Genomic DNA, 11,026 nt, shown 5'->3' with positions numbered 1-11,026 from the left:
TTTATTTATTTTCTTATGTCTTTTAAATATATAATACATCTTTAATACTATATCTACATTTTCGTTTTGTCGCAAGGGATATATACAAGAAATTAATTTATTAATTATGTACTTTAATGTCTCTAAAGAATCACCTAAATCTTGAATTCACAATATGCCGTCAATTTTGCTTGGCAAGTAACACAGATATGTAACCTGCTGATGTTTTCAATAACTGTAACATTTTATTAATGGTAAGTAAGAAGTGAGGAAAAATTTACTCTTACTAAATAATATATAAATCTACAATAAATATTGGCAATTTGAGAAATTTATGGTCCAAATTGGTGTGTTTATTCAGTTTCGACGCGTTATAATGTGAAAATGAAATAATTAAATTGATATTCAAAAATAGAAGTTTAAGTAACTGACGGAATACAATAAAGCATTCTTTATATCACATATTACATATAACTTACATTACAAAACGATGCCATCGTCATAGGAAACATTTTCCCAGCCATGATGCAAAGTGTTTTATTAGCGCGAAGCGTGATCATTATTAAGTTTTTTGCAGCTTTCGGATCTATATTGTACCATGCGTATTCGTACGTGGCGCAATGTATTTTTTCAGACTAGAGAAATTTGGTTTTCAGATTAGAGAAATGCAATTTATATATGCGATCTGGTTCAAAGGAGCCAATCTCCCGATATATAAATTAATGCTAGTGATAGAAATACCCTTATTTTGCAAAGTTAATACAGTAACGATGCAATAATTCCATCAGATTGTTACAGAATCACGTGATGTTACTTATAATTTAAAAATTGTAGTATATTGTTTCATAAAGACCATGAAAGAAGGAGGGCATACTAGGTGGCGACGGGACACCGTGCATTCGGGACCTGCATCTTATTTTCGTTTCGAAGAGAGAAAAATATCGAGAGCGCGGTAGTCGTTAGAGAATCGCGTAATGTTATTTATAATTTAAAATTTGTAGTATATTGTTTCACTTACTTGTGTCACGAGAATTTCACCAACGACGCAACAAAGACACATGTGCAGGAAAGGATACACTAGCGCCGTGACGAACCAAATCAATTGTATTGACGATACTTGACTTTTTTGGTGGACAACCTAATAGGTCAAAAAGGTCCAAATAATATATATCCTCCGAAATTTGTTATGTTACATTCGAAAGGTATCATCTATGTGAGGAAAATTGCTAATTGAATTGTTTAATAACAAAGTGCATCTTATAACTTGTGTTCACAAGTGAACAAGGCGCATTATATTAGGAGTGTGATTTAATTCTGGGGGTTTCCTTCAAAAACTGATTTACTTAAACATGATAATAAACGAATACCTTAATCAAAATATTTTCCTTCGTTTTTTACAACTTCTTTCCATCTTTCTGACAAGAGATGGATTCTGCGACAATTAAAAGATTTTTTTTTAGAGTTGATCCAATTTTTAACAAATTTTCGCACTTGCTTGAAGTTAAGAAAGTATGTATCTTTTAGTTCTAGAACCCTTTTCTCTTACAAAATCCTCAAAACTTAATCACGCTTCTAATAATTAACCGCGTGGATAAGTGCCTTTTTAACCCTGTCTAATTTTGTGCATGAATTGCTATCAACTTACATTAACAAAGAGAAATCCTTGCAGGCAGAACATTATGCTGAAGAAAGTCACTATAACGAGTAGCATTAAACCGAATATATTATCGATGAGCTCGACCGATCTGCAACATTCATTGCCTCATAGAAAACGATGTAATTTTGCACCGTGTTGATAAATGCTCAAATCGTTCCCACATTTTTCATTTAGACAGTTTATTCCGACAATCTGACTGGACCTACCTGATCAAGCGGATGTGATCCTGGACGTTGTATTTTAAAGCTACATTGAAATCTGAATACATTCCCATGTGCGTCAATCTCAAATGCAGATTCTCCAGTTGACTGCACACGTGCAAAATCAACAGTCCTAGAAAGTGATCGAAACCGCAATAAGAAAGAGTAGTCGTGATCATCGTGAATCCTTGAGCCAGAAGTGTCAGCTCGAACCGCGGACTCGTGGAAATATCGTATAAGTAGTACGACTGTATCGGCAACGGTCTTCCGAAGTCGGTCAGGTTCGTCGTGTGCCTGGTCGTTAATCCGAAACACGGCAGGCCGAAAGTAATGATTAATGTCAAAATCGTTATGACCCATCCGGACATAACGATCGCGCGAGTGATTCTCGCTCGTCTCAGCATAACGTCTCGCTCCTCCTTCGTCTTCGATTTCGTCCAGTCTATCTTGATCATGTCGATGAGGGATAGTAAATCTATAAGGAGCAGCGACGCTTTAACGCTTAACGTTCGCTGATTATATGCAACATTGAGCTAGGCATTAGAGGACGATCACTTGTATAACGTGAATTGTTTGATAAGTTTCGAGCCTGAACATGAAGATGATGTTACTGCTCGCAAAGTGCCATAAAATGTGAAAGTTATATATTTTCAATAACTGCTCCTAAATGTTCGGCCATATGCGACGCTTAGTTTTGTTTTGACAGCTAGTTGTGGTATGCTTGCTAGTATGTTTGTTTAACGATAGAAAAAATCGAATATCGTTCTGTGATTAAATACTTGAATCTAAAAGGGAAAATCCCAACAGAAATCAAGACCGAGTTGGATTCTGTTTACGGTGACTCTGCTCTTTCTTTTTCAACGGTGAAAGTTTGAGTCACCGAGTTAAAGCTTGCTGTAAAAGTGTTGACGATGAGCGCCCAGGTCACTTAAAAACTGCAACGACTGAGGAAATAGTCGACAAAGTGCATCAAATCGTACTGGATAATCGGAGACTAAAGGTCAGAGAGATAGCAGATGTATATCTTCTAAACACGTATGTTCAAAATATTATATGAAGATTTGGGTATGAGAAAGCTGACTGCGCGATAAGTGCTACATTTACTGACATTGAAACACATTCCGAAAGAGTCTTTGGACCGATTCAAGCAAGATATAAAGGATTTCTCACGTCAATTCGTAACTGTTGGCAAAACAGTGATTCACCACCACCTGAACATGAGGAACAATCAAAATAGGCTGGAAACTTATCAAACAGCCTTAGTACAACCTGTACCTTCTTGTTTGTACCAAAGAATGAAGACTTTAAATACTGTACATAATATCGGTAGAGCGTATTGTATATTTTCTACCATTAAAATCATATCACCCCATACCCTAGTTAGCGCCGTTAAAACTGGTATTGTCAATACGAAAAGCAACGTGACAATGTTGTACAGCCGTCGAAACTTGGACTTTACGATCTCGCGAGCGTCACGATTGTCCGGCGGCCACAAACCGATGATTTTCAACATATGCCGATTCAGGTTGACCGCCCATTTGAAATCTGTTGCCGCAAATTCCCACTTGAGTTTCATTTTACGCTACAAGCTATCATTTTATATATGTGCCATTTCTATGCGCAAATATATTGACTTTAAATAGACTGCACAGGCGTACCGACTTTCCTAAGTAAAAAAAAAAATTACGCAGTAATTAGTAATAAAATATCATTTGAAAGTGACAAAATATCAACAAAACAGAGACGAGCAACGCTCGTGGTATGAAACAAACAGCCATTATATTCTCTTTCTTTCTCTCTCGTGGACAATTCCTTCCTAAGCAGTATATTGAGTATAAATTAATTTCGCATCGAGGTATCGCGATCGTGCACTGACAAATCTCTCGAAAAAAAGTACATAAAAATGGTATGATACTTTTAAATCTAGTATAATACTTTTAAATAGGAAAGTGACTGCTTCTGAATAAAAACTGTAAACTGATAACGGAAAAGAGCACCATTATATCCGCTCGAACATTCCATATCTAAGGTCTAATGGACACTGTCTCCCAATGTATCTGTTTGTGAAAAACAAGTCATCCGCACTTTTGCAATCTATTAATATTACCTCGAAAAAATATTCTCATATGGCTGAAGTTTGTAGCACTTCGTGAATATTATAAAAACTAGAAAACGCGCTGTATGTAGACGTAGTTGTATATTAGCGTTTTCTGACATGTTGCACTGGCGAAAGAAATTAATGAATAAAATATTGCTGTGGTGCACGAAAATAAGTATTGTCTATCGGCAAGAGAGTACACCGCTTTCGTTATTTCGTGTCTTCTTTTACCTCTTCGTCACTATACACCTGTAATGAATGGTTGCACGATCACGCAGGTGTAGAATTTCTTATGTCACAATGCTGAACCATAGACTGCAAAAAACTTTGAAAGAAAAGTGAGGTAGTCATAAAAAATTGGCCAATTTTTCACTTTGCTGACAAGTTCATCCACGGTATGGGAAAATTCCCAGTGATAGACGATACATTATTAATGAATCTTTAGCTGCAACAGTACTTCTAACCGACAGTCAAGAATATGACCACATAGCTGAAAGGACGAGGTTGACAGTGTCTATGCCGGTTTTGCTATAATGTACCTTCAACCGGGAAAATATCTCTAAAATGCAGACTTGTGTTGAAATAAATAATTAGAGCATTCTTCGAGTAAAAGACAATTCTCGTAATATGTAAATCCTCTTGCGAAAATATTTTTTTATAAATCACTGTGTTTAAATAATTAATTAATTTTTGCAATTTGAGGTATTATATAGAGTGTTCAGCGTGAATTTGGTTATAAATATAGAGGTTTGTTTTTTGAGGTTTGCCTGAGCGATGTAAGCATATCTGTTGTGCACAAGCTGTAGGACTTTTGTATAATACTAGTTGAATACTATTACCTCGATATCGGGCATTGATTATAAAATCCAAATGTTAATTGTATATAATATCCCCTTCTGTTCTAAAATATTAGATAATCAAGAAAGTTCAAACAGTTTTTAGGTTTTGACATTCTCAAACTATATACCATTAATTAAAAATGTGATTATGGATGCTTATAAGTTTGTAATATTGTCTTATTAAACTTTCCCTTATTTATTTTCTTATGTCTTTTAAATATATAATACATCTTTAATATGGTATCTACATTTTCTTTTTGTCGCAAGGAATATATATAAGAAATCAATTTATCAATTATGTACTTTAATGTCTCTAAAGAATCACCTAAATCTTGAATTCACAATATGCCATCAATTTTGCTTGGCAAGTAACACAGATATGTAACCTGCTGATGTTTTCAATAACTGTAACATTTTATTAATGGTAAGTAAGAAGTGAGGAAAAACTTACTCTTACTAAATAATATGTAAATCTACAATAAATATTGGCAGTTTGGGAAATTTATGATCCAAATTGTTGTGCTTGTTCAGTTTTGATCCGTCGTAATGTAAATATGAAATAACGAACATGAAAGAATTTTCATTCAGGAATAAAATTTTAAGTAACTGACGAAATACAGTAATGCATTCTCTGTATCACATATAACTTACATTGCAAAACGATGCCATCGTCATAGGAAACATTTTCCCAGCCGTGATGCAAAGTGTCTTATTAGCGCGAAGCGTGATCATTATTAAGTTCTTTGCTGCTTTCGGATCCGTATCGTACCATGCGTATTCATATGTGGCGCGATGTATTTTCTCGGACTAGAGAAATGCAATTTATATATGCGATCTGATTCAAAAGAACCAATCTCCCGATATATAAATTAACGTTAGTGATAGAAATATCCTTATTTTGCTAAGTTAATATAGTACCGATGCAATAATTCCAGGTTGTTACAGAATCGCGTAATGTTATTCATAATTCTAAAATTGCACGAGTCTCGCTGTCTGGAATGGCGTTAAAATCACTGTCATGTATTGATTCACTTACTTGTGTCACGAGAATTTCACCAACGACGCAACAAAGAAACATGTGCAGGAAAGGATACACTAGCGCTGTGACGAACCAAATCAATTGTATTGGCGATACTTGGCTTTTTTGATGGACAACCTAATAGGTCAAAAAGGTCCAAATAATATATCCTCTGAAATTTGTTGTGTTACATTCGAAAGGTATCATCTATGTGAAGAAAATTGTTGTGACCGAATTGTTTAGTAACAAAGTGCATCTTGCAGCTTGTGTTCACAAATGAACATGGCTTATATCAGGCTGATAAGAAAGTCGTGCTATTTTGTTTCTATACGAATGGAAGCAATTTTTTAATACAAAACAAATTTTTAACCCCGTCTAATCTTGTGCATTAATTATCAACTTACATTAACAAGGAGAAATCCTTGTAGGCAGAACATTATGCTGAAGAAAATCACTATAACAAGTAGCATTAAACCGAATATATTATCGATGAGCTCGACCGATCTGCAACATTCATTGCCTCATAGAAAACGATGCAATTATATATTGATAAATGTTCAAATGGTTTCCATATCTTCCACCAAGACAGTTTATTCGGACATTTTAACCGGACCTACCTGATCAGGCGGATATGATCCTGGACGTTGTATTTCAAAGCTACATTGAAATTTGAATACATTTCCATGTGCATTAGTCTCAAGTGCAAATTCTCCAGTTGACCGCACACATGCAAAATCAACAATCCCAGGAAGTGGTCGAAGCCGCAATAAGAAAGACTAGTCGTGATCATCGTGAATCCTTGAGCCAAAAGTGTCAGCTCGAACCGCGGACTCGTGGAAATATTGTACAAGTAGTACGACTGTATCGGCAACGGTCTTCCGAAGTCGGTCAGGTTCGTCGTGTGCCTGGCCGTTAATCCGAAACACGGCAGGCCGAAAGTAATGATTAATGTCAAAATCGTTATGACCCATCCGGACATAACGATCGCGCGAGTGATTCTCGCGCGTCTCAGCATAACGTCTCGCTCCTTCTTCGTCTTCGATTTCGTCCAGTCTATCTCGATCATGTCGATAAGGGACAGTAAATCTATAAAAAGCAGCTACGCTTTAACGTTCAATGTTCGCCGATTATACGCAACATTGAAGTAGGCATTAGGGGGCAATCACTTGTATAACGTGGATTGTTTGATAAGTTTCGAACCTGAACATGAAGATGTCGTTACTGGTCGGAAACTGCTTAAGATAACTGCTATAAGAAAGCTACATCTTTTCAATAACTACTCCTAAATGTTCGGCCATATACGACGCTTAGTTTTATTTTGACAGTTAGTTGTGGTATGCTAGTATGTTAGTATGTTTGTTTAACGATAGAAAAAATCGAATATCGTTCTGTGACTAAAAACTTGAATCTAAAAGGGAAAATCAGAACGGAAATCAAAACTAAGTTGGATTCTGTTTACGGTGACTCTGTTTCTTCGTTTTTCAATAATGAAAGTTTAGGTTGCCGTTCCAGCGTGGTCGTACAAGTGTGTTTGATGACGATCGCCTGGATCGTCCAAAACAATCGTTCAAAACTGCAACGACTGAGAAAATAGCCGATAAAGTGCACCAAATCATATTAAATGTTCAGAGACTAAAGGTCAGGACTAAATGAATCACGCTCTACAAATTGATTCCCTTCTTTAGTCTCTCGCGACTTCTTTTTATTCCCGAACATGAAGAAATGGTTGGGTGGAAAAAAATTCACGACCAGTAAGAAAGTGATTGTCACCGTAAACGAGTATTTTGCAGAATTTGATTCAACCTACTTTGCTTTGATGGAATGAAAAAAGTCTAGAAAAAAGATGGACGAAGTGTATGAAGTTAAAAGGAAATTATATTGAAAAATAAAACTCATTTTGCCCAAAAATATAAATTGCTTCATCGTTAGGCTGGAAACTTATCAAATAGCTTTAGTACAACCTGTACCTTTTTGTTTGTACCAAAGAATGCAGACTTTAAATACTGCACATAATATCGGTAGAGCGTATTGCATATTTTCTACCATTAAAATCATGTCACCCCATACCCTCATTAGCGCCATTAAAATTGGTATTGTCAGTATGAAAAACAACGTGACAATGTTGTACAGCCGTCGAAGCTTGGACTTTACGATCTCGCGAGCGTCACGATTGTCCGGCGGCCACAAACCGACGATTTTCAACATATGCCGATTCAGGCTGACCGCCCATTCGAAATCTGTTGCCGCAAATTTCCACTTGAGTTCCATTTTACGCTACAAGCTATCATTTTATATATGTGCCATTTCCATGCTCAAATATATTGACTTTAAATAGACTGCACAGGCGTACCGACTTCCCTAAGTAAAAAAAAATTACGCGGTAATCGGTAATAAAATATCATTTGAAAGTGACAAAATATCAACAAGATGGAGACGAGCAACGCTCGTGGTATGAAACAAACAGTCATATTCTCTCTTTCTCATTATATTCCCTCTTTTTCTCTCTCGTGGACAATTCCTTCCTAAGCAGTATATTAAGTATAAATTAATTTCGTATTGAGATCGTGCACTGACAAATCTCTCGAAAAAAAGTACATAAATATGACAATAATGGTATGATACTTTTAAATAAAAAAGTGTCTGTTTCTGAATAAAAACCGTAAACCGATAACGGGAAGGAGAACCATTATATTCGCTCGAACGTTCCATGCCTGGGATCAAAAGGACTCTGTTTTCTCCCGAGGATAGAAATCATCCCCCTCTTTCTCGACAGAAGACTTGCCCTCGGGAAGAAATTCTCTCGTGACGGAAATTGGCAATACGATCGTGAATATTTCAGCAACGGAACGAGCATGACGCACGTACGATCATTTATTATCGCCTTGTTGATTGAATATTGAAAGCAGCGAATGAATAAATTATTATCGTAGGAACGTACAAACTGTGTGCGCTGTCAATCAGGAGGGGGATCTCCCACTTTTGTTTTTTTTCTCCTTACTACCGTTGCTATCTTGCACTTCTAAGGGTTGCGATCATGTGCATTTAACATCTTTTAACCGATGAAACACGAATCGGTGAGGAAACTTTAGGAGGAGGGTGAAACGAGGACTGTAGAGAGCTCATTGGTGTTTTTTGTTATTGTTGAACAGTTCGCCCGCGTTGACAAGTGGAGTTGCTATGGAGTCGAGGGAGCACTTGGACGCTGCATTATGGATGAGTCTCTAGAGCTGTGCAGGGTCGTTTTCAGCAGTCAGTTGAAACATAGCTGCGTTGGGAGGAAGACGTGGACAATGGTGCTGTTAGTGGATTGATAGTAACATGTCTTCAACTTGGACAATGAGTGAAAAACGAACGCACCTGAAGTAAGCGGATTTATAGGTGTTGAAGGCGTGAAAAGGATGTTTTTCGACGAATGAATGGTGTTGCGATCATCTGCTCCGTCAGCTCGCGCAGTGAAGTGTGAAGACTAAACTATAAGATGTCGGGGCTATTTTTCGCCTATGTTTTCATCACTATACTGCTCGAAAACAGGTCTGTTTTTTCTACACTATCTGGCGCTTGTCCTCTTTTGCCATTTTTTCATCATCGGGTCTCAAGTGTATGTCCGTTTATCTTCAAGTTCTGGAAGTGTATACTAATTTAAGAAGAAGCAAGCCTGTTGAGTGGAAAACGGACGCACCTGTGAAGTAAGCTGATTGCGTTTACGAGTGTTGAAGGCGCGGAGGATATTTTTCCGCGAGTCGACGGTTTTACGATCATTTCCTCCGTCAGCTCGCGCAGTGAAGTGTGAACAGCGAACTGCAAGGTGTCGAGACTATTTTTCACGCTTACGTTCTCATCGCGCGCGCACGTTGTACGAGTCTGTTTAACGCTCCTGTATTTACATTTACGACCCGGCCAGCTTGATTTGCTGGCTCGAGAGCACGAGAGGAGAGCAATAAAGTTTGTCCTATTTGCACATACGCGAGTCTTCCGGTACCGTTATGCGCTGAAAATGGAGGATGCCGAAGCGGGCTAGAGCGAACGTTTTCCGCTTGTTCGTGCGTGTATGTGTGTGCGTCTTTCGATGCGCCGGGAATCCTGCGCGTATTTCTTTCGCATGTCATAAATCATTCGACGATCATCGCGCGTTATACTATGCGGCTACCAGTTGCCGTGCGCAACGGCAAAATCAATTAAGGAAAATGTGATAATAACGAGCACGCAGACGAGAGAAACCACACCGACGTGATTTACAGTGCAAAGTGAGCTGATAATTAATCGCACGATGATCATCTCGCGATGCGTATGCGCGCGCTGCGACGGAGCGTGTCGCCGAGCTCGTAGATTTGTTCCGAAATCGGTTTCGGACTTTGGTTTTAGTCGTAAGGTTGACCTTAAGCTAACTCGGATACGTTCCGTAATTGATCAGCTAATCAGTTATCAGGATAAGTAATAAAAAAATCTATCCACTTCTCTATTTAATATTACGAAATTAATAGCTAAAATCAAGTTTGTATACAGAAATAGTACATAGCTGTGAACGTCCAAGTGTGATCAGCTGATCAATTACGGAACGTATCTATAAGTTTCAGTTTAAGGCCTATCGGCCTTATAACTAAAAGCAAAATTTCCGAAACCGATTTGGAAATAGGTGCGGCGGGTATCGCTTACTTAATAAAAAAAATGGGAAAAGAATCTTTATATTAGGGTCTATCTCCTATGGCTTTGATCTTGGCTTGTATTATAGGGACCATTCTTCTGAGAACTTCTTGATTATTTCTTAAGTATTTTGAGTATTTCTTAAACAATGAGGGACGGCTAAGACAGTTTCATCTATCTTTGTTTATTAAAAAGTTATTAACGAAAAAAGTTTTGTAAATAGATCTTGACTTATGCTATAAGGATCATTTTTCTGAATAGCCTTTGGGTTTTAGCCATCAGCCACAGTGTTTATTAAAAAGTTATTAACAAAGGAGATTTTATAAACAGAACGTGGTTTACTGACATCGTATATATTAAAGAAACAAATACGTAATATATACTGCATATAAATATTAAAAAATTCCAGTCATTAATTGCCGTTTATTAAAATGTTATTAACGAGAAAAGTTTTATAAATAAAACGTATCTTTTTGACACTATATATATAGTTAGATTAGGTTAGACTGTGGATGCTTTAGTGTTACAAAACCTAATCTAACCATTTATACGGTGTCACAAATGTAGGCATCTTATTTATGAAACTTTTCTAAA

At 37.0% G+C, this 11,026-nt stretch overlaps 2 protein-coding genes across 2 annotated transcripts; both read right to left on the bottom strand.

The window, feature by feature from the left end:
* Nucleotides 1-26: 26 nt before the first annotated feature.
* Nucleotides 27-2,349, bottom strand: LOC105180810 (odorant receptor 43a-like). Its single transcript, XM_025305225.1, has 5 exons — nucleotides 1,843-2,349; nucleotides 1,625-1,724; nucleotides 998-1,117; nucleotides 459-614; nucleotides 27-214 (listed from the first exon to the last, which is right to left on the bottom strand). The coding sequence occupies exons 1-5, from the start codon at nucleotides 2,289-2,291 to the stop codon at nucleotides 161-163; spliced, it is 879 nt and encodes a 292-aa protein (XP_025161010.1). The 5' UTR covers nucleotides 2,292-2,349; the 3' UTR covers nucleotides 27-160.
* A 2,696-nt stretch (nucleotides 2,350-5,045) lies between these two features.
* On the bottom strand, nucleotides 5,046-8,173 carry LOC105180811 (odorant receptor 43a-like). The gene is made up of 6 exons (XM_025305210.1): nucleotides 7,742-8,173; nucleotides 6,409-6,890; nucleotides 6,196-6,295; nucleotides 5,810-5,929; nucleotides 5,425-5,580; nucleotides 5,046-5,178 (listed from the first exon to the last, which is right to left on the bottom strand). The coding sequence occupies exons 1-6, from the start codon at nucleotides 8,057-8,059 to the stop codon at nucleotides 5,125-5,127; spliced, it is 1,230 nt and encodes a 409-aa protein (XP_025160995.1). The 5' UTR covers nucleotides 8,060-8,173; the 3' UTR covers nucleotides 5,046-5,124.
* Between the last annotated feature and the right edge of the window lie 2,853 nt (nucleotides 8,174-11,026).

This window comes from Harpegnathos saltator, unplaced genomic scaffold (genome assembly GCF_003227715.2).
Source record: "Harpegnathos saltator strain DR-91 unplaced genomic scaffold, Hsal_v8.6 scaffold682, whole genome shotgun sequence".
NCBI classification, from domain to species: domain Eukaryota; kingdom Metazoa; phylum Arthropoda; class Insecta; order Hymenoptera; family Formicidae; genus Harpegnathos; species Harpegnathos saltator.
The sequence above is the reverse complement of the archived record's forward strand: the minus strand, read 5'-3'. Positions and strand labels throughout refer to the sequence as shown.